The sequence below is a fragment of the Arachis ipaensis genome, chromosome B3 (assembly GCF_059453495.1).
Source record: "Arachis ipaensis isolate K30076 ecotype BB chromosome B3, ASM5945349v1, whole genome shotgun sequence".
Taxonomy (NCBI): Eukaryota; Viridiplantae; Streptophyta; class Magnoliopsida; order Fabales; family Fabaceae; genus Arachis; species Arachis ipaensis.
Window position 1 is genome coordinate 123304069 of NC_142438.1, and position 23848 is coordinate 123327916.

General features: G+C 41.9%; 2 protein-coding genes and 1 pseudogene across 2 annotated transcripts; 2 read left to right on the forward strand and 1 right to left on the reverse strand.

The window, feature by feature from the left end:
• Nucleotides 1-130: 130 nt before the first annotated feature.
• On the forward strand, nucleotides 131-3593 carry LOC148572325 (uncharacterized). The gene is made up of 6 exons (XM_088507455.1): nucleotides 131-396; nucleotides 989-1002; nucleotides 1088-1891; nucleotides 2489-2714; nucleotides 2813-3066; nucleotides 3181-3593. Exons 1-6 carry the CDS (start codon nucleotides 131-133, stop codon nucleotides 3591-3593), a joined length of 1977 nt encoding a protein of 658 aa, XP_088363581.1.
• A 1321-nt stretch (nucleotides 3594-4914) lies between these two features.
• Nucleotides 4915-11090, reverse strand: LOC148572326 (uncharacterized; annotated as a pseudogene).
• Nucleotides 11091-13669: 2579 nt separating this feature from the next.
• LOC107630906 (MACPF domain-containing protein At4g24290) lies at nucleotides 13670-17821 on the forward strand. Its single transcript, XM_016334191.3, has 7 exons — nucleotides 13670-14202; nucleotides 14686-14924; nucleotides 15066-15234; nucleotides 15347-15400; nucleotides 15895-16087; nucleotides 16350-16516; nucleotides 16829-17821. The coding sequence occupies exons 1-7, from the start codon at nucleotides 13945-13947 to the stop codon at nucleotides 17516-17518; spliced, it is 1770 nt and encodes a 589-aa protein (XP_016189677.1). The 5' UTR covers nucleotides 13670-13944; the 3' UTR covers nucleotides 17519-17821.
• Nucleotides 17822-23848: the final 6027 nt, after the last annotated feature.

The following is a 23848-nucleotide window of genomic DNA, read 5'->3' on the forward strand; positions in this document are numbered from 1 at the left end:
CATTCTAATTATAAAAAATGCATGTTTCTTCATTTTAAGTAAAATTACTTAGTAATATTGTGTTACTATTTTTCTTAATTATAAGCAAAGTTCAAATATAGATAGACAGCTGATAATTGATTTGACCCAAATGATTGATGAACACAATTCCATAGAACAATCATTTAAAAGAGTGAGGGAATTCCATGAGAATCACCCGCCTGAGGTGTTTTCTTTGAAATTGTTTAGTCAAAGAGAACGTGATCGAAGAGTTTATAATTATCCTTCGTGCGATGAAGTTGCTGCTTTGGTTGTTGATGATTTTGATTCTTCTGATACTGGTCGTGATGTCATTGTTAAATATGCAGCTGGCCAACTTCAAAGAATATATGAGACACATGCTTTATACTGGCCATTGTAATATTCCTTGCTTTTTCCTTACGGGAAAGATGGTTATCAATTGGGTATTCCTTATCGAGATATTCAAGATATAAATGTTGCAGGGAGAAGGACTAGAGTATCCATGCGAGAATTTATCTGTTTTTGTTTGCAAATGAGAGAGCATGAGGATAGCATTATTCATAAGTCTAGAAGATTGTTCCAACAGTTTGTTGTTGATTCATTCTCTATGATTGAGTCACAAAGGCTTTATGAAATCAGGAAAAAATAGAGCACATTAGAGGAGAAGTCTTACAAGGTATTGAAGAAGCTATGCGACGCGGTGATACTGAAGCATCATCAATTGGTACTCGAGTGATTTTTCCTTCTTCCTTCACTGGTGGTAAACGTTACATGTTTAATAATTGCCAAGATGCTATGGCTATTTGTAAGCATTTTGGGTATCCAGATCTATTTCTTACCCTTACTTGCAATCCTAAATGACCTGAGTTTCAAAGATATACTAATCGTGATCAAGTTCCAATTGCTGATCGGCCAGACATTGCTTGCCGAGTCTTTCATGCTAAGATGAAGTGTCTTCTTAATGATCTTAAGAATGGTGTTTTTTTAGTCCTCTTAATGCAGGTATATCGAATATAGAGAATTCTATATTGAATTTATGCTTATTTATAAAAATTTCTATATTTTCAGACATTTTTTTACTTTTTAGGTATGTATACAACTGAGTTTCAAAAAAGAGGTTTGCCACATGCACATATTCTACTTTGGCTTGATGGAAGGAATAGATTGCAAAATATTGAAATTGTTGATGAGTTGATTTGTGCGGAACTTCCTACTCCTATGAGGTTTCCACATTTGTATAGTGTGGTTAGTAAATATATGATTCATGGCCCTTGTGGTAGGGTAAGACCAACTTTTCCATGCATGAAAGATGGAAGATGCTCCAAGTTTTATCCGAAGCAGTTTGTTAATTATACGAGTTTTGATGAAGATGGTTATCCTATTTACAAGCGTCGAGATATTGATGTTACAGTTAAAAGTCATGGTGTTGATCTTGATAATAGATTTGTTGTTCCATATAATCCATTATTGTTGATGAAGTACCAGGCTCATATCAATTTGGAATTTTGCAACAAGTCAAATGTTATAAAGTATCTTTTCAAGTACATTAACAAAGGTCCAGATCGTGTAATTGCAACCATTAGTCATTCAATTGAGACAACTCATTCTTTTGAAGTGGTTGATGAGATCAAACAGTATTATGATTGTAGGTATCTTTCACCTTGTGAATCTATGTGGAGAATTTTTGCATATGAAATTCATCATAGATGCCCACCTGTGCAAAGACTCACATTTCATTTACCTAATCAGCAGCATGTTGTGTTCGATGATCATGATACTATTGGCTCTGTTTTAATAAGAAATAGAGATTTGATGACAATGTTTACTGCTTGGATGATGGCTAATCGAACATATGTTGAAGGGCGAACACTAACATATGTTGAGTTCCCAAGTAAATTCGTTTATGATTTACAATCTCGATAGTGGAAACTAAGAAGAAGGGGATTTTCTATAAGAAGATTGAGTTTTGTTCATCCTTCAACTGGTGAGCTATTCTATATGCGTATGCTTCTCAATATGCAAAGAGGATGCACCAGTTTTCGAAGTATAAGGACTGTCAATTCTGTTTTATATGATACATTCCAAGAGGCATGTTCTGCTATGGATTTTTTAATAGATGATAATGAGTTTGTCTTGGCCATTAATGAAGCGGCTGAGTTATCTTCTGGCGCCCAATTGAGAAAATTTTATTTCATTGTTAATATCTGGTTGTCTTTAGGCCCATTTTAGTTTGGAATCAAACTTGGAAATATTTATCTGATGATATCATTTATTACAGGCGAAGTGAGCTTCATTTTTCAGATATTTATTTAATCTTTAGTTTATCTTTTTTATTTATAGGATTAAGAAAAACACTTAACAATAAATAAATAAAAAGTGATATGCACAAAGTTTGGAATACATACATAGCATGATAGGAAAAATTTTCAAACAATACAAGTTTTTGATATATTGATGAATTTACTAACTGAAAAAAAATATATTGCAGAAATAACAATGACTGACGAAGAGTTACAAATATTTTGTCTAATAGAAATAGAGAAATTGCTACAGGCCAATGGAAAATCATTAAGAAATTTTGCTGGTATGCCTCTTCCTAACGTTGATTTGGTCTCACAATTTAATAATTCTATGGTGTTGCGTGAATTGGAATATGACATTTCTGTGATGCTTGAACACGATTCAAATTTTCCAAAGTTGAATGAAGAACAGAAGTCAATCTATAATAGGATTATATATTGTGTTACTAACAAGGAACATGGGTTGTTTTTCATTTATGGGTTTGGTGGGACTAAAAAATTTTTTTGTATAGACTCTTATCTGCCAAATTGCGTTCTCAAAGAAGAAGTGTTATTAATGTTGCTTCAAGTGGAATTGCTTCATTATTGTTACCTGGTGGTAAGACAGCTCATTCTATGTTTGGTATCCCACTTGAATTGAATGAAGATACTATTTGTAGAATTTCAAAAGATAGTCCTAAGGCTGATTTAATTCGGCTTGCTGAGCTGATTATTTGGGATGAAGCTCCAATGACTAACAAGTTGGCATTTGAAGCTTTAGACAAAAGTTTTCGAGACATAATGACGTCGATTTTAGTGTCTTACAAAGATCTACCTTTTGGGGAAAAAATCATTGTTATTGGAGGTGATTTTTGACAAGTTTTGCTTGTTATTCCTAAAGCTTCTCGTGCTGAGATTATTATGGCATCAATCAATTCTTCAATTCTTTGGAAGCACTTTGAAGTGTTGGCATTGACAAAAAATATGCGGTTAGAAAGTGCTACAAATCAATTAAATTTGGACGAATTGAAAAGATTTTTCGATTGGATTCTTCAGATTGGAGAAGGGCGTATTGGGACAATAATTAACGAAAAGCTTTTAGTTCAAATTCCAATTGAGTTTCTAATTTTTCCTTCTGATAATGCAATTGATGATATTATAAATGCATTTTATCCTGACATAGTTAGAAACTTTGATGATACTAGTTTTTTCCAAGATAGAGCCATATTAGCTCCAACAGTAGAGATTGTTGAAGAAATCAATGATCACATTGTTCAATTGCTACCTGGGGCAGAAAGAGTATCTAAGTGCTGATTTTATATGTGGTAGTGATGCTTATTGTGACGTTGATGTTGATTGGATAAATACTGAGTTTTTGAATCAAATAAAATGTTCAGGGTTACCGAATCACTCATTGAAATTGAAGAAAGGCGTGCCTATTATTTTGTTGAGAAATATTGATCCAGCTAGTGGCTTATGCAATGGTACTTGCCTTATTGTTAGAGATCTAGGAACAAATGTGATTGGAGCTGAAATTGTCTCAGGGAGTCACATTGGAGATAAAGTTTTCATTCCTCGGATAAATTTAATTCCGAGTGATGCTGAGATACCTTTCAAATTTTAACGAAGACAATTTTCTATAAACTTGTGTTTTGCAATGACTATCAATAAGAACCAAGGTCAAACTCTATCCAGTGTTGGACTGTTCTTGCGTCGACCGGTATTTTCTCATGGTCAACTCTATGTCGCTATTTCTCGAGTGAAGAGCAAAGATGGTTTAAGAATTTTGGTATCTGGCGAGGAAAATGATGATTCTACTTTAACTCAAAATGTCGTATTTAAAGAAATATTTGATAAGATTTTATAATTTATTTTGTTTTGTTTTTATATTAATATTATTTTATGTTGTGGTTATTTTTTGTAATGATACTGCTTTATTGTATAAAATATAAAGATAAATTAGAATGTTAACTTATTTTATAAGATTCAGTTTATTCAAATACATTTTAACAAATTATTTTTCTATTTACTATATTGTATATTTACGAAAATATCTTTAAAAGATTTTTTAATTGGTAAAATATTTTTTCTTAATATACTCTTCAATAATTTTTTATTTATTAAATTTTAATTTTACCAAAATTTCTTTAATAAAAATTATATTTTACTATTAATTTCCTAATATCAATGCACATTTTTAGCATTAAATAAAAAATGCTTACCAATATTAATATGTATAACAATTAATAATAATAATTAATAAATAATTAACAAAACAAATTCCTTAAAATCAATAACCCATTAATTCTAAAATTCTAAATTCACTCTCACCTCCACATCAGAGAAAAGAGAGCAGCAACTCTCCACCAATTATTACCGTTTTAATTTTGATTCTCTATCCGTTTTATTTTTCATTTATACTTTTGTGGTAAATTGCTAACAGAGAATTAAAAAACATTTTAGAATGTTATAGTATAAGGGTAAAAAACCCTAATAAGCCAAGTCAAGAATCCTGTAATGTAAATACGCCAAAGCGAAAATCGTTTCAGCAATAAGCCAAACACTATTTTAATGTAATTCGAACCAGGGTGGTTCGAACTACAATCCTTAATAAATCGAACCAGGGTGGTTCGAATTAGGGTGAGAGAAACGTTGAACGTAATTCGAACCAAGGTGGTTCGAACTCAAAATCAACGTAATTCGAACTGGGGTAGTTCGAATTATGCATTCGAAATCAACCCATATAATTCGAACCAACCTGGTTCGAATTACCCTTGAAGTGGCTCCTTAGTAATTCGAACCAACCTGGTTCGAATTACTCGTGATTTGGCTATATAAGGAGTTCGAATCAGCCTCATTCGAACCATTCTTCCTTTGCCCTACCCCACCAAATCCCAGAGAAAACGACCCAGATTCTCTCCGACGAAGACCTGAACGGAATACTCTGCTGATGGGGGATGATCCGGCACGGTTATATCGCTTGGACGGAGTTGCTCATATAGCCGGGGTCATCAACGACGAGGTTAGTACAGAAATAACTTCGTGCTAGTGGTATATGTGACTTAGTGGTTTTGCATGCGGGTTAGATGGTGGTTTATGTAGGAGATTTATGTTAGTGGTTTATGTTAGTGGTTTAAGTTAGTGGTTTACGTTAGTGGTTTATGTTAGTGGTTTATGTTAGTGGTTTATGTTAGTGGTTTATGTTAGTGGTTTAAGTTAGTGGTTTTTGTTAGTTGTTTATGTAAGTGGTTTATGTCAGTGGTTTTATGTTAGTGGTTCTACTTAAGCTGTTCTATGTTAGCGGTTTAGTTGTGCGGTCTATTGGTTTGTTTTGCATGTGGTTCTTGTTGATGTATTTTGATGCGGTTTTACTTAGTATAATGTTTTGTTGATAATTTATCGTGTTAGTGGTGTTTGTCGTTGTTTATTAAGCTGGTTCTAACATTGCGGTGCATTTCATGCGCAGCCTCAGTGATGCATCAGGAGCATGCGGCGGCAGCAGGGCATGCGACTGGATGACAGATACGTTCCGTACTTGCAGATGGCCGGTCTATACCATCTTGCAAGGCTGAACGATAGATGGTTCCAGTTAGACGAGGCCCTTGTCAGTGCATTCGTCGAGCGATGGCGTCCGGAAACGCACACGTTTCATATGCCGTTCGGAGAGTGCACGATCACACTCCAGGACGTGGCATACCAGTTAGGTTTGCCAGTGGACGGGCGTTACGTTAGCGGCTGCCTATCAGAGTTCCATATATACATCCAGGGTGGGCGTCCAACCTGGGAGTGGTTCCAAGAGTTGCTTGGAGTGATACCTCCTCCTAGCCAGGTTCAGAAGTACGCAGTGAACTGCAGCTGGTTTCAGGAGACTTTTGGTGAGTGCCCCGAGGGAGCCGATGACGAGACTGTGCGCCGATATGCCCGTGCGTACATCATGATGTTGTTGGGCACACAGCTGTTTGCGGACAAGTCCGGCAACCGCATTCACATCAGATGGCTTCCGTACGTAGCTAAGCTGGAGGAGATGGGTACCTACAGCTGGGGTTCTGCAGCACTGGCATGGTTGTACCGGTGCATGTGCCGAGTGGCGAACAGACATGTTGTCAAGCTAGCGGGCCCACTTCAGCTACTTCAGTCATGGATCTTCTGGCGATTTCCTCAGTTCAGGCCTGAGAGGTATGAGACGTTCGGTTGGCCATTGGCCTCGAGGTACTCCACTAAGTCATCTCTATTTCAATTTAATATACATAATCCATGTTTATTAATAATGTATTACATACTTTAAACACACATTTAAGTAGCCGTAACACATGTGTATGATGCAGGTGGTCAGGTTACAACCCTTCCAGGAGCGAGAAGGGTCCTAGAGTGCAGATGTGGAGGCTCAGGATAGACCGGTTACAGGACAGGGAGATCAGTATGCTACCTAATAAATTTCTTTTTTTAACCACACTATACGAGTTGGGTCCATGACTTGCCCTGACAATGGAGAGTTCTTCGTGCAGTTTATCTGGATGCCGTACAGCAGCCCCGACGTACTTCAGGTTGTGCATCCAGAGGTTTTGGAGCCTCGGCATATGGCGTTGTGGCGGTCTGTGACGTCGCTGATCTACTTTGCCATCATAGAGTGGCATCAGATAGATAGGGTTCTTCCGCAGTTCGGAGGGGTGCAGCCCCGTCCGAATCCCGCCCTGAACATCGACTTTCTGATGTCGAAGGACGGCAGAGGTGGGGATCGATGGTTCCCGTACCATTTGCAGAAGTGGCATCTATATTGGGACGACCGTGCGGAGACCGTGCTGAGGTTCGATGTTGTTGCCGACCCTGGACCGTCGCATGAGTTCCTCGAGTGGTGGAGTCAGCATGGAAAGAGGTTCTTGTCTCCAGATATGCAGTTGGGGGATCCGAGAGTCGTGCCTATTCCAGTTGAGGCCTCACAGCGGGGTCCTGGGCGAGTTCCTGACATGGATCGTCCTGAGGACGTGCCGGACAGATGGCGGGTTGAGAGGAGATCTCGTGTCGGGACACGACGGAGCCAGCGTGACTGGAACTGGCTTGAGCATGCTATGGACGATCATGACGATGCGAGTCCTGCTGGAGGCGGACGACGAGGCCAGCGAGGGAGACGGAGAGGGCGTGGTGCGGCGGAGCACCCTGGTCGTGACCATGACGACGATGACGACGATCAGCATGGGCCCGTGGGCGGGGATGGTGCAGGGGCGGTAGCAGTTGCTGGTGTTAGTACCCACGATGGCGGATATGGAGGTGAGTGGTATGGGTCAGGTATGGGTGACGGGGCTGACCCTGGTGACGTTCGACTAGGGTCGGGGCCTCTTGGAGATTACTTCATTGGTGTACCTGCCTATGACCAGCCTCAGCAGGAGGGTACCCCATGGGTTATTCTGGGATCACAATGGTCAGACTTCCTTGCCTCGGATACGCTTGATGCGGACTTCGGAGGTCAGCAGTTTTTAGAGGAGATTACCACCATCATGCAGGAGGACATGTCGGCCCGGAGACGTGGTCAGACCTCCGGCACGCAGGCTCCTCTAGATGTCGATCTGAACGAGCCTCCTACGACATCTGTTGCCGACCATTTCGGTTTGGGAGGTACCCCACCCTCCGCCTACACTGCTGCATCACATTCAGTTGCCGGGCCGTCTGTGGCACCCATCCATTCTACGCCACCTGCACAGCCTGCCCCGGATGAGGAGGTGGATGAGATCGAGGACGAGGAGCCGCTTATCCGCAGAGGTCATAGGACACGGGTACCCCGTCGTTGCTTTATGAGCTCGCATCTGTTTAGATGATTCATGATTCATGTATGCTGGCCATGATTACTTTTGTTGTTATTTTAGCCATTTTCACTTTTGTTGTTATCTTAGCCATTTTCACTTTTGTTGTTTGTTCATGTTGTTGTACTTTGCAAACGAGGTGTTTAATGGTTATATCGTTGAATATCAGATTCATTCGTAGTACGCCACAATGTAATATTTTGATTTACTTATTAAAAATTACATTCACCAGACTTGTAGAAAGACTCAAAGCGAAACATAACATATTCATTAGTTAACGCACAGTGGGCATAGTACAACACACAAAACTCAATGATTTACATGAGTGCTTAGCTAAAACATCGAAACTCGAAACTTAAAAAAATAAGTACCAAGACTAAGAACATGGCTACTAATGGCTTCCTGTGTGAGACGATCCAGCTAGCTGTGGGCAACTCCGGCATGTGTGTCCGGGTTGGCGACAGAGGCCACACCTCTTTGGCCGGTTCTGATCTGCCTCGTCCATATTCGTCCGTATCCTAGTGGACCTCGGACGACCCTCTCTCGCGCGCCTCTTGTTAGGGTCCGGTATCACAGTGGGCCCGTCGTATGGTGGCCAAAAACTCTCCGGGATCAGAGGTGTGAATCCAATCCGATACACACTGAATACCGAACTAATCCGATAGACGTTGTGAACATAAGAGGTCCAGGTCACCCGTGAGTAGGCACAACATGCAAGTGCGTGCTGACACGGGAAATGAAGTGCCTGGAAGTACCCGCAATCACATGTCTGAGAGGCAAGCGATACTCTGTAGCTACCCAATGAGAAAGAGTCCGTCGGAGTGGTCTCTGCTACGGTGAACTCGGAGTTATCCCGGTCATACAAAGTCACCGTGAAGCACCTGGCCGTCTTCAAGTTGGCCTCAATACACTTCACCAAGTGTTGGCTGAATTGTTGTCCGGTTCCCATCTGGGCCTCAGCCTCTCTCCCCTTGCGAACAAAGAGTTCCGCAAGCCTTCCATATGTTGCCTTCACCAGAGAGCATATAGGGAGGTTTCTGACACCCTTCAGGATTGAGTTCACACACTCGGAGATATTCGTCGTCATGTGACCGAATCTCCGTCCCTCATCACGATGCTGAGTCCACAAGGAATAATCAATCCGGTTTGCCCACTCACACATCGCCGGGTCTTCAGAACGCAGAATATCAAACCAGTAATCAAACTCAACCTCGGTCTTGGCATACGCCGCATTCACTAGAAGCCTTCGTGCGTCTTTTCCCTTGAAGGTTAGGGCAAAATTAGCCGCTACGTGTCGAATGCAGAATGCACGGTATGCAGATGGAGGTAACCAACCTCCGTCAGGAGCCTCAAGCGCAGGCTTGATGCCGTTATGCCTGTCGGATATAACCAGCAGACCTGGCTGCGGTGTCACGTGCTGTCGAAGGTGGGAGAGAAAGAATGACCAAGACTCTGCATTCTCACCCTCTACTAGTGCGAATGCAACAGGTAGAATGTTAGAGTTCCCATCCTGTGCAATCGCGATGAGCAAAGTACCCCCGTACTTCCCATACAGATGGGTGCCGTCAATGCTAACTAGCGGCTTGCAATGACGAAATGCCTCGATGAGCGGTGGAAACGTCCAGAAAAGTCTGTGAAAAAAAGCTTGAGACTCGTCTACTTGTCCACCAACTCGAACGGGGCTCGTCCGTAGGATTGCAACAGTACCGGGCATCGTCAACTGGACTCCCAACACCCACCTGGGGAGCTCGTTGTATGACTCATCCCAGTCACCGTAGATAAGGGCAATAGCCTTCTGCTTCGCCATCCAGACCCTCCTGTAAGTCGGCCTAAACCCAAAGTGTGCTGCCGTGGCACTTAGGAGCACCTTGATGCTGACGGATGCATCAGCCCTAACCATTGGCATAATGAACACCGAAATCACATGATAATCCAAGCTCCTGTGGTCACTCGAGATGGAGGTCGCAAGACAAATGTGAGGTCCATTGTACCGTTTGACCTCCCAAATGCCCTTGCGCTGCCTGAGACTCAGTCGAATCAACCATGTGCACCCATTCCCAAACTCAGAACACTTGCCCACATAACGGCGATGATCAGACTCCACTACCTTGTACTGTACCCCTCGCCGGATGCTGTAAGTCTTCACTCTTAACAGGGCCTCATCTTTATCCTGAAATTGCTGACCAACCTGGAACTCTGTCAGACCAGCAGTCCCTTCCGCATCTCTAGCTCCGAATCCAACGGAGTGCCCTGAAACACCCTCCTGCCTCATGGCGTCCAGGTCCAAAGAGGAAAAATGTGGTGGATACTGCTATGTGCCAGAACTAGAACCACCGACCGCCAATGCAGTCTCAGTCGCTCCGACCTCGTTGCCACTGTCATCCTCAATCATATCCGGCTCGACGTCGTCCTCCTCTGCATCACCCAACAATCCATCTCCGACGCCAACCGGTGGAACTCCCTGTAAAGCGTTCGGCAGAATATCAAATGATCCTACCACGTCGCCTACTTCGTCATTGAGATCAACAGTAAAAGACGGGGAGGCGACAGGTTGGACCGCTGGCTCGTACACAGGGACGGACGAAGAAGCAACGGCAGGCCTGGAACTGGAACCGGCTGCCGTGGCTACAGTGGTGGTATTCCTGTTCGAACCTCCTGAGCTGGATACCACATCAACCAGCTTTGCCAATAATTCTGGTGTCTTCACCTCTGGAAACTGCCTCCGACAAAGAAACATGACTTGCAGGTCCTCATCACTACCAATCGTGAAACAATCATACTTCACGGTATCCTGCAGGACCGTGACTGGAATGCGATAGAAAAACTTCTTAACCCGCTTCGCACCTTCCAGACTAAGTTTCATCAGCACAGATCTAACAAGGTCATCATACCTTGTCGTTGGATTCACGACAATACAGAGAAGATCCTTATCTGTGAACTTCAAACCGGAACGAGTTTTCCTCTTAATGGATCCTCTGTGGTGAACCAAAACAACAAAACTCTCCTCACTAGCCATCTTACACCCTCTAATGAGAGCAACTCACGTTTACAACCCTATATATACTGCTCTGTATACCACTAAATCGAACAATGGTGGTTCGAATTAGGAGTTGTGTAATTCGAACCAGCTTGGTTCGAATTACTTGACGCAGCATCTCTCCCTATAATTCGAACCAGCCTGGTTCGAATTATATGAAGCAGCTTCTCTCTCTGTAATTCGAACCAGCTTGGTTCGATTTACTTGAACCATCTTCTCTCTCTGTAATTCGAACTGAATTGGTTCGAATTATTAACGAATGGAGTTCGAACCACCTTGGTTCGAATTACATAAAAATATGGTCTGGCTTATTGCTGAAACGATTTTCGCTTTGGCGTATTTACGTTACATGATTCTTGACTTGGCTTATTAGGATTTTTTATCGATAGTATAATGTATTTACAATAAAAAAAAGATAATTATAAAAAATACCAAATTAATAGATTACATGCTTACATATAATCTTTTCGCACTTTTTAAATTTGACCAAATTAAAAAAGTTAAATAATTTTTGAATTTTTGAAAAAAATTCATGAAATGTATATTATTAAATTTATACTTTACTTTTCTCATTTTTTTTATTTTTTTTATCTTTTTTCTTCTTCTTTTTTTTTATAATTTTTTATTTTTTTTATTCGGTCTCTATTTTGTTTAATATATCTTTCACTCATTATTTTTTAATATGTATGCATTTTGTTATATATATATATTTGGTTATTTATAAATGCATAAAATAACATGCGCGTTCTATTTTAACTAATTGTATTTATTTATTCTAATTAAAATATCAAATTATTTATTTTTCATATCATGTATGTATCCACTAGTAATAGTATAATACCTATTAGCCTAGTAGATTTTTGTTAAAAAAGATTAACATTCAATATTGATATCTAACAAACACACGCTAGAGAATATATATATATTACATTTTCTTATTATGATGATTCACATTTTGTTTAGGGCTGCACATGGATCGGATTGGATATAGCCTAAAATTCTAACCGATCCGCACTGCACTCATCGGATCGGATCAGATACGATATCTGCAATTTTTTAGGCTGGATCCGATCCGATCCGATCCGATCCGATCCGATCCGATCCGCATACTTGCGGATCGGATCGGATCGGATATCGGGTATATCCGCATAATTCAAAAGAAACTATTTTAAAATTCTATTTGGCTGTTTTTACAAAAAAATATCCATAAAATTTATTTTTTTATCTGTTTAAGTCTATTTACTCATAAAATATTATCAATAATAGTTCTCTTGAATAACAAAAATAAAATAATAACACAAGATTTAAGTTTAATTATTCTAAGTTGAAGTACAACATAAAAAATTAAAAACAAAATATCATAAAATTCATAAAATAACACACTAAAATTCATATAACATTAGGGTTTACTTTCTTAGACTATGCTATTTATATGTGATGTGCGGATATGCGGATTTGCGGATCGGATCCGCGGATATCACTGCCGAATCCGCAATCCGATCCGACCATAGTGCGGATCAGACCCGATCCGATCCGATAACTCTGCAGATCGGATAATATCCACAAAATTCGGATCGGATGCGGATAATTACCGCGGATATGCGGATATTATCCGATCCATGTGCAGCCCTAATTTTGTTAATTTAAATTTTGTATTATCATTTGATATTTTGTTATTATAAATTTATGAATATTTTTTCTTACAAAAATGTTATTTATAATTTATATGTACCTAATAAAATTTTATATTTTAGATTTTTGTTATTCTATTTAGGTGAAAAAAAATAGAGAGATTAAAATTAATGAATCAGATTCTCAATTGATCTATCCTAAAAAAAGTTCTAAAATTATTGAAGATATGACTTGAATCTAATCTTTTTTGTTATTACATACTCTTCTTGTCATTAAATTAGGTCATTTTTTATTGTTTTATATACTAATTATTAATTATATAATAAAAATATACAATAATTTTATTAATATTATTTTAATTTTATATTTACTTATTTAAATTAATTATATTTTTATTAATTACAATATTATTAAATTTTTTTATGATTATATGATATTTATTAAATATTATTTTTAATAAAAATAATATAATAAATATAAACTAATTAGTTATTATTAAAATAAAAAATAGTTATTTTGGTATAAAAATAAAATTAAAAAATTTTTATTATAAAAAAAATATTATAATTTTATATACTTATTTAATAATAATTAAATTACAACTTTTTTTCTTTATCAAAGATATGAAACTCGAACCCACAACCTCTTAATTGAATATGGAAAGACTATACCTTTTAAGCTATTACTTATTGGCTAACTAACTAACTAACTAACTAAACTATAACTTATTAATTATAATTGTTAAAATTTAATTATTTTTAAAATATTAATAAAAATATTTATTTTAAATTTTAATTTTTAAGTTTTTAATTATTTTATATTTTTTATTTATATAAAATTAATTCTATCGATTCAATTAATAATTTATTAATTAAATTAAATTAATACACCAATAATATGCCGGATTTGATTATCGTTCGGTTCTTACCACTATGTTCCTGTTTGACTAGAGGCGGTACACATGAATTACTCTTTTCTCTCTCTCTTCCCGTGAACTAATAGCAATAGCAATATCAATAGCAAAAGCAGCCAGACCAGCTACATTGCATTTGCCTTTTTCTCTCTTCCAAACTCGAAACTCGAAACTTGAACTTTTTCCCTTTCACTCCACACACACACACACAATCACAATATTCCCTTTCTTGTGAGGTCATTAATTAATAATTAATATTTAATGAAACTGTGAAAGTTTAGCTTCAGCATGTCGAAGAAGGTGGGGGTGGTAGGGGACGCCAAGGCTGCGGCGGAGTTAGCAATCAACGCAATTGGCCTGGGTTACGACCTCGCCGCCGATCTCAAGCTAAAGTCCTGCAAGACCAGGCTGGTCCCTATCGACCACCACTCCCTCCGCACCGTCGACCTCCCCGGCCGCATCACCATCCTCAATGTCCCCAAATCCATAAATTGCGACAAAGGCGAACGCACCAGATTGTGCTCCGATGTACTCTCTTTTCAGCAGGTTTACGGTTTCCCTTTCCCCTTAAATTCACGTCTTTTCATTTTTTTCCCTCTCCCAAAGTCAAAGCTTTTTCATTTTTGGAGCTAGCAACGGAGTTTCTTCTTCTGTACTTCAACTTGAAAGTTTGCTATCATTATTATTAAATACAAAGTAGATTATTCTTGCTGGATATTTTATTTTAATTTGACTTGACTATTCATATTTATTAGGGTTTTGCTAACTATGGTCTTAACGCACTTTTGAATAATTCAAGAAAAGGGACATGGAGCCTTAACTTCTTTTCTTTTTACTCATATAAAACTTTATTAAGATGGTTGAATCAAATATTTTGCTTGCTGAGTAGTATAATTTTTATTTTACTGACTTGTTTTATTATCCTAACACAACTTATTATTATTATTATTGAAGGTGGATGATTATAATTGTTGTTTTGTCTGACAATTTAGCATGGCTTGTTTGTTTGTTTTACTACCGTTTGTATAGATGTCAGAGCAGTTTAACCAGGAGTTGTCACTGTCTGGAAAGATTCCAACAGGGCACTTCAATGCTGCATTCGAGTTCACAGGAGCATGGCAGAAAGATGCTGCTAACACCAAAAGTCTTGCATTCGACGGCGTCTCCATCGCCCTCTACAACTTTGCACTTGAGAAAACTCAGGTGGTGCTTGGTGATTTTGTCAAGCAAGCTGTTCCTTCTTCTTGGGATCCTGCTGCATTGGCAAAGTACTTTCACCTGTCACACCTTCTTGCTTCATTTCCTTACATACATTTATATCTTATGCTAGTAATTAAATATGGCATTTATATCTAAATATATATTGTAGGTTCAGATTATGTAGATGATCTTTTGTCTTATCATTTTAGGTTTATTAACGAATTTGGGACCCATGTAATAGTCGGGGTGAAAATAGGAGGAACTGATATAATCTATGCAAAGCAGCAGTACTCATCTTCTCTACAACCTGCTGAAGTGCAGAAAACATTGAGGGAGATGGCAGACAAACTCTTCGTAGAGCAAGCTGGATTGAATAAGGTTTGGATGTTGCTTTCCAATTCAAATTTCATTCCTTTTCCCCACTTGAAATCCACTTATTAGCCATATGCAGCCAGCAAGCATAACTTGTAACTGTGTCTTCTCCTGCCAGTTTGATGATGGGCTTGGTTTCGACATTCCATCTGCGTCATATTCTGAATCACAGGTGAGTATATTTTTCTTTGAGAACTGAATTTTATGCCTGGTTAGGATCCTTATTGTCAATTGTATTGGCTTTGGCTCTGATAACCTCGGCCTAATTCCTTTTTCCTGTTTCTTGCAATTTAATTACTGCGTAACATGAAGACAGTTGATGGGCTAGTTTGTTATTCTTTGGTTTATTACTTTGATTCTTTTGTTTAATGGAGATTGTATTGTGTTTGAATATAAAATTCCAAACCTTTGTGATTGACACTATAATTTCATGTCCATTACTGAGATCTGCATTTAAACAGCTGAATATTGATGGTGGACAAGTGTATATTTTGTTGCATTATTGATAGAATTAAGTTTCCATTCTAGCCAAGAATGTCATCAAATTGATATATTTTTCAATAGCATCTTTTTACTGCCACAACCCAAAATCAAATGAATAAATAAAACAAAAGGAAACACAACAACTTATATTCTTACTCTTCCTTCCCTTTTACTATATTTTAGGTGCAGGATACCAAGTTCATGTGCAAGAGGAAAGGTGGAAGTCGCAAAAAATTTCTCTCCCATAATGAATGGTGCCAAACTGTTTGGTCCCAACCTGATGTAATATCAATGTCATTCATACCAATTACATCACTACTTAGCGGAATAAACGGGAGTGGATATTTAACTCATGCAATAAATCTCTATCTACGATGTAAGCAACTAAGCATGGCTTCTTTAGCCATCTACTTATTTACATTTTGACTCAAAACATATGGAATCTTCTAAATATTATGGCAGCAATTTTATAATCTTGTGTTTGTGACATTATAAGTGTAGTTAAAGAGGAGGCGGGGTTTTTGGCATTATTCCCAATGTTTGATGTCTATGAAATTAATTCAATATATGCAATAATTGTGATTATTGATCCTTGAATATGTAAGTGTATAACCATGGATTGTGACCTGTGACCACAGATAAACCACAGATTGATGAACTGCATCAGTTTTTGGAGTTCCAGCTTCCAAGGCAATGGGCTCCTGTATTTGGTGAACTAGCCCTTGGTCCTGAAAGAAAGCCACGGAATAGTGCATCACTGCAGTTCAGTTTCATGGGTCCGAAGCTTTATGTTAACACAACACCGGTAATGCTGCTTGTTTCACATTGAACATTTTCCCATGAATCCAAATGGTTTCTTGTTTCTTTTGTTCTTTGACTAGTATTAGTTGTCTTGAGTACCTGTGGACAGCCATGTTAATACCTTCCCCATATGTTTAGCTTTCTTTTATTGTTAAAGAAAATTGGAGAATTTAGGAGCAGAATTATTGACCATTCACTTAAAATTGTTTGTCATACTGTATTGTTGATCAATATACTTGTAATAGCGAAGGGTCTTTTGTTTCTTTAGATGGTCCGGGAAATGGTTTGATTTAGATGGACTTTGAACTACTTACAGGTTGATGTGGGAAAGAAGCCTGTGACAGGCCTTCGGTTGTATTTGGAAGGAAAGAGAAGCAACTGTTTGGCAATCCATTTACAGCATCTCTCATCGATGCCCAAGACCTTCCAACTTGAAGATGAGCCCAACGGGAATGTATCCGATGTGTCCTTGGAAGAACGCAAATACTATGAGAAGGTCCAGTGGAAGAGTTTCTCCCATGTCTGCACAGTCCCTGTTCAGTCTGAAGATGACACCTCAATTGTGACTGGCGCACATTTCGAAGTTGGAGAAGCTGGTCTGAAAAGTGTTCTGTTCCTAAGACTTCATTTCTCCAAAGTTGTTAATGCAACCCAAGTGAAAGCACCTCAGTGGGATGATCCTCCTGGCTTCACTCAGAAATCCGGAATAATTTCAACTTTGATCAGTACTCACTTCTCAGGTCCTCAAAAACCACCGCCGCCACGACCATCGGACGTAAACATCAACTCTGCTTTGTACCCTGCAGGACCTCCGGTGCCCACTCAGACACCAAAACTTCTGAGGTTTGTTGATACAACAGAAATGACAAGAGGACCACAAGACTTGCCTGGGTATTGGGTTGTCTCCGGTGCAAGGCTTGTGGTAGATAAGGGTAAAATATCTCTGAAAGTGAGGTATTCTCTTTTAACGGCCATTTTACCTGATGAAGAGGTGGCAGGTTATTGAAAAATATCAAATGGGGTTTGTATATATAATGCATGATTCTTTTCCATTGTACATTTGCCTCCATTCATTATAGGTTACTTACTAGTTGATCGTGTTACCATTATTTGTGTATACCTACACTTTTGGGGGAATCCTTGTAGTTTTTGAGAGAAGCTTGTGTAGTGATGAACTGATGATGCCTGAATGTTTTGAGTGTATTTCTTTTGTGTTGGTGACCGTGGCTTCTTCAAGTAATGGTTCCAGTTTTATCAATAACTTAGAACAATGGAAGGATATTTAATTCTTATTTTAATTCTTTTGCAAGGTTATTGGGTGCTTTATTTCTTAAGGTTTTTTCATATACCATTCTAAGCTTTATTAGGTAATTAGACGGGTAAACGTTGACTATGTATTTAGACGAGTGTTTGATAAGGCTGCATTTGGTTAGTGTCTTTGAGACACATACACTAAGATATATGAACATAAAGATATACTTTTGTAATGTGTTTGGTAATAAATTAATAATATGTAAAATACATATGAATAAATTAAATGTTAATTTTATTCTTTTTAATATATTTTATCACTGTCACAGTTAGTCAAGAATAAAAATTAGTAATTTTAAAAATAATTAAGAATAAAAAAATTAAATTGCGTTTTATGTATTGTCTCTTGTTACGGCTTGGCCCAAACTTCACACTGGCCGACCCGACCCACAGGCCACCCGACCCAAACGGTCGGGTGAGCGTTGTTCCACTACCGATCCGGACACATGTCCTTGACAGCTCTCCACTACAGCTGTATGAGGAAACTTCGAGGAAGGTGGGTCTGCTCCTTCGGGACCCACTTCTAACATGATATATATGGGGAGGGTCTTACCCCCTCCCCCAAGGTACGTCACATACCATTCTCTCACTTTTCGCCTGCACACTTGACTGACTAGAGTGTCGGAGTGTCTTTGCAGGTGACACTCCCCTTCTCCACACGAAGAGCTCGGGACGTTGGCTGCACCCCCTTCAACCCAGCGACCCGGGACCAGGCGATTCCCCCTCTCACCAACCGAAGTACCAACCCGAACTGTCCGGTACCCGACCTACCGTACATTGGCGCCGTCTGTGGGGACGCCTGAATGGACGTTGTACTGGGCCCAAGAGGAACAGCCCGCGAGGCCGAGCGCAGAGGGGAAGCCTCCGTGGCTTCCTCCCGGGAGCGCACGAGGTCCCCTCCACGACGAACCGAGCTGTCTTCACGATCTCAAGAAAGACGCCCCTTTGGGAGAACAGGCGACAACAGCGCCATGATAATGCAGGAACTGCGTCACAGGATGCAGAACCTGGAGCACCAGCCGGTAGATCAGGAACATCGTCAACGAACTCCCGGTCCCCTCCGAGAAGTCACTCCCGGCGGACGCCAAGCCCACGATCTGAACCCGAGAGTGCCCGGGAGGAAGGACGTCCAAGAAGACGCCGCGACCCCATCATATACACCAGGCGAGAAAGGAGACGCGACCGGGAAGACGGGCGACGGGAAGACGGCGAGGGAAGACCAAGGAGAGCGCAGAGACCTGTGATAATGGGCGCAACCCTATTTCACCGTTCCATCCTCGAGTTCCGGCTGCAAAAGCACTTTGACAAGCCGACGGACATGAGGTACGACGGAACACAAGACCCACAGGAACATCTTACCGCCTTCGAAGCCAGAATGAACCTAGAAGGAGTGGGTGACGAGGTAAGGTGCCGCACTTTTCCGGTCACTCTCGCGGGACCTGCAATACGGTGGTTTAATAGCCTCCCGCACGGGTCGGTGGCCAGGTTTTCAGATATTAGCCACGCCTTCCTAGCCTAATTTACTACCAGAATCGCAAAGGAAAAACACCCGATCAATCTGCTCCGGGTGACGCAGAGGTCCGGCGAGCCGACCAGAAAATACCTAGACCGGTTCAACGATGAATGCTTGGAGATCGACGGGCTAACTGATTCGGTAGCTAGTCTGTGTCTGACGAATGGACTCCTGAATGAGGACTTCTGAAAGCATCTCACCACGAAGCCGGTATGGACGATGCAGGAGATCCAAAGCGTAGCCAGGGAATATATCAACGATGAAGAAGTTTGTCAAGTCGTGGCTGCCAACAAGCGGCAGCCCTCCTACAATCAACCTAGGCAACACGGCGGCAGAGATAGACAAAAGGAGCACGCCAGAGACAGCGGCCCGGGCAAGACGCCCAGGCCGTTCCCTCGAGTCGAGAAGTTCACCAATTACACCCCCCTCACCGTCCCCATCATAGAAGTTTATCAGCAGATAGCCGAGAAGGGAATTTTGTCGAAGCCCCGACCTCTGAAGGACCAAACCGGGGGGAACAAGAGCCTCTATTGCGATTATCATAAGGGCTATGGACATAAGACACATGACTGTTTCGACCTCAAGGATGCGCTAGAACAAGCGATCCGGGACGGAAAACTGGCCGAATTCTCCCATCTCATCAGGGAGCCGAGAAGACGATATCGCGATCGCGAGGGAGAGGACAAGACCCGCGCGGTAAAGCAACGTCACGACCAGGACGACAACGAACAAGGCCTCACCATAGTGAACGTTGTAACAGCAAGAGACGCGCTCCCAAGGTCGAAGTCGGCACACAAGAAAGACGCCAAAGTCCTGGCGGTTTCCTCATCTTCCGTGCAAAGCCCCAAGAGGTCGAGGTCTCCACCCATCTCATTCGGTCCGGAGGACCAGTGGTTTGACGAGGTCGCGGAAAGCCCCCCATGGTCGTCACGGCCAGAGTGGGAACCGGCCTCATCAAGCGCATCCTCATAGACACCGGGGCTGACTCGAATATCACGTTCCGTAATGTGTTCAATAATTTGGGTCTGCGGGATGCCGACCTAAAGACCCACCAGCATGGTGTTGTAGGATTAGGTGACCACTTCATCAAGCCAGATGGGATAATCTCTCTGCCGATATCAGTAGGACTAGGACGGGGGCGAAGGTCGGTAATGGCTGAGTTCGTGGTTCTGCGAGACTCCACAGCCTACAACGTCATCCTAGGGAGGAAGACCATCAACGATCTCGGGGCAGTGATCAGTACGAAGATGCTGGTAATGAAGTTCGTGACTGATGACAGATCCGTGGGATCCATAAAAGGAGATTTGGAAACGGCAGTTGCCTGCGACAATACCAATCTCTCCTTAAGGAAGAAGTCCAAGGAAGCATCGGGAGTGTTCCTTGCCGACCTAGACGCTAGAGTCGAAGACAAGCCCAGACCCGAGCCGGAAGGGAACTTAGAGAAATTCAGAGTCGGCGACACAGAGGAGAAGTTCACCTTCGTGAACAGAAACCTACCACACGACCTGAAGGAACCCCTAATGGAAATGATCAGGGCTAACAGCGACCTGTTTGCTTAGATGCCAACCGACATGCCGGGGATAGACCCCCAACTCATGTCACACCACTTGGTCGTCAAGGCGGAGGCCAAATCAATGGCTCAGAGGAGAAGAAAGATGTCACAAGAAAGAGCGAAGGAGGTGGCCAGGCAGACGACCAGCCTCCTCGAGGCGGGATTTATTCGAGAACTCGACTACTCGACATGGTTGTCGAATGTAGTTCTAGTGAAAAAGCACAATGGAAAATGGAGGATGTGTGTGAATTACTCCGATCTCAACAAAGCATGTCACAAGGACTGCTACCCCCTACCCAACATTGATTCCCTGGTCGACGCAGCGGCGGGATATCTGTACCTGAGCTTTATGGATGCTTATTCTGGCTACAATCAGATATCGATGCACCGATCTGACGAAGAGAAAACAGCGTTCATAACGCCGGGAGGGATATATTACTACAAGGTAATGCCGTTCGGCCTGAAGAACGCCGGGGCCACGTACCAAAGGCTAATGAACAAGATATTCAGTGATCTCATAGGCAAAACGGTGGAGGTGTATGTGGATGATATCCTTGCAAAGACCACACGGCCTGAGGACCTCATAAGCGACCTGGAAAATGTATTCGCTTCCCTCCGGCAACACAGCATGAGGCTCAACCTACTCAAGTGTGCCTTTGCCATGGAAGCAGGAAAGTTCCTAGGGTTTATGATAACCCAAAGAGGGGTGGAGGCCAACCCTAAAAAGTGTCAAGCAATACTCCAAATGAAGAGTCCGGACTGTGTCAAGGATGTTCAGAGATTGTCAGGAAGACTCACCGCCCTATCCCGTTTCCTCGGAGCATCGGCTGCTAGGGCACTATAATTTTTCAACCTTATGAAAAAGGGGATAGCGTTTGAATGGACCCCGGCGTGTTAGGAAGCATTTAAGCATTTCAAAGAGATCCTCGCAACACCACCTGTCCTCGGGAAGCCCAAGATCGGAGAACTGCTCTACCTGTATCTAGCCATAACAGACGAAGCGATGGCAGCGGTTTTGGTACGGGAGGAAGGGAAGGTTCAGCAACCAATCTACTTCGTGAGTAAAGCACTGTAAGGGGCAGAGTTGAGATACAAAAAATTAGAGAAGTTGGCACTTGCACTCCTAACCTCTTCCCGTAGATTACGACAGTACTTCCAAGGTCATCAGGTAGTCGTGAGGACGGATCAGGGAATCCGCCAGATACTCCAGAAATCCGACCTGACGGGAAGAATGATGACTTGGGCCATCGAGTTGTCCCAATACGACTTGCAATACGAGCCCAGGCATGCGATTAAGGCACATGCCATGGCCGATTTCTTGGTAGAGGTAACGGGGGACCCAGCCGAGGCAACGGGCATACGGTGGAGGCTCCACGTAGATGGGGCCTCCAACCAGACGTCTGGAGGTGCCGAAATCATCCTAGAGAGTCCCGCTGGAGTCATATATGAACAATCGATCAAGTTTGAATTCCCAGTATCAAACAATCAGGCAGAGTATGAGGCCCTTCTGGGCGGCTTAATCTTAGCTCGGGAAGTCGGCACCACCAGGCTAGAAGTATGCAACGACTCACAGGTCGTCACTTCACAAGTCAATGGGACCGACCAGGCTAGAGACTCCCTATTACAGAAGTATCTAGAGAGGGTCAAAGAGTTAAGCAAACAATTTGAGGAGGTCGAGATCCAACACGTTCCGAGAGAAAGGAACACACGGGCGGACCTCTTGTCCAAGTTAGCAAGCACAAAACCAGCGGTGGGCAACCGGTCTCTGATCCAGGTCTTGGTAAAGGAACCAGCAGTCACCCTCCATTTGATGAAGATAAGCCCCTCCTGGATGGACCCGATAATCGACTTCTTAGAAAACGGCAAGCTCCTTGACGACTAGAAGGCGGCCAAAGTGTTGAGAAGGGAGGCGGCCAAATACGTGACCATACAGGGACATCTGTTTAGAAAGAGACTCAGTCAACCCCTGTTGAAGTGCCTACACCCTGACCAAACGGACTATGTGCTTAGAGAGGTCCACGAGGGGTGCTGCGGACATCACATCGGTGGCAAAGCCCTAGCAAGAAAGCTCGTCAGAGCCGGTTATTACTGGCCATCAATGATGAGGGACTCCAAAGAATTCGTAAGGAAATGCGTCAAGTGCCAGGAAAACGCCAACTTTCATAAGGTGTCGGCTTCCGAGCTGAGCCTGTTGACGTCCTCCCGACCTTTCTCACAGTGGGGAATCGACCTCTTGGGGCCTTTTCCGGTTGGCCCGGGGCAAGTCAAGTATCTCATTGTTGCTATCGACTACTACACCAAGTGGATAGAGCCCGAGCCACTGGCCAGTATATCCTCATCCAATTGTCAAATGTTTATGTGGAGATAGGTGATAACCCGATTCAGTATCCCAGAAGTCGTTATCTCTGACAACGGGACGCAGTTCACCGACAAGAAGTTTGTGGAGTTCCTCGCCGGCTTGGGCATAAAGCAAAAATTCTCATCTGTAGAGCATCCCCAGACGAACGGCCAAGTTGAGGTCGCAAACAAGGTCATCTTGCTAGGCCTCAAGAAGCGGCTTGACAATACAAAGGGCGCATGGGCTGACGAACTCGCCTCAGTCCTCTGGTCTTTCCGAACGACTGAGAAATCGTCCACAGGAGAAACCCCTTTCCGCCTGACGTACGGGGTAGATGCTATGATACCCGTAGAGGTCGGCGAGCCGAGCCCACGATTACTTCTGCAGGGAGTGGAGGAAGCCGTAGAGAAGGACCTAGTAGATGAGGCTAGGGAGATGGCCCATTTGTCAGAGGTAGCACTAAAGCAAAGGATGGCCCTGCACTACAACACCAAAGTACTCAGGAGAGAATTTGAAGAAAACGACCTAGTCCTGCGGCGCAACGACATCGGGCCACCGACTCCAGGAGAAGGTAAGTTGGCGGCAAACTGGGAAGGCCCCTACCGAGTCAAAGAAGTGATTG

What these genes read in the sequence shown, in the direction of transcription:
- LOC107630906 (XM_016334191.3), top strand. Translation starts at nt 13,945, where the DNA reads ATGTCGAAGAAGGTGGGGGTGGTAGGGGACGCCAAGGCTGCGGCGGAG. An exon ending in ATGTACTCTCTTTTCAGCAG is followed by an intron (nt 14,203 to 14,685) that starts GTTTACGGTTTC and finishes CCGTTTGTATAG; the next exon opens with ATGTCAGAGCAGTTTAACCA. An exon ending in CGTCATATTCTGAATCACAG is followed by an intron (nt 15,401 to 15,894) that starts GTGAGTATATTT and finishes ACTATATTTTAG; the next exon opens with GTGCAGGATACCAAGTTCAT.
- LOC148572325 (XM_088507455.1), top strand. Translation starts at nt 131, where the DNA reads ATGATTGATGAACACAATTCCATAGAACAATCATTTAAAAGAGTGAGG. An exon ending in AACATATGTTGAGTTCCCAA is followed by an intron (nt 1,892 to 2,488) that starts GTAAATTCGTTT and finishes AATATATTGCAG; the next exon opens with AAATAACAATGACTGACGAA. An exon ending in AAGTTGAATGAAGAACAGAA is followed by an intron (nt 2,715 to 2,812) that starts GTCAATCTATAA and finishes TTTTTTGTATAG; the next exon opens with ACTCTTATCTGCCAAATTGC.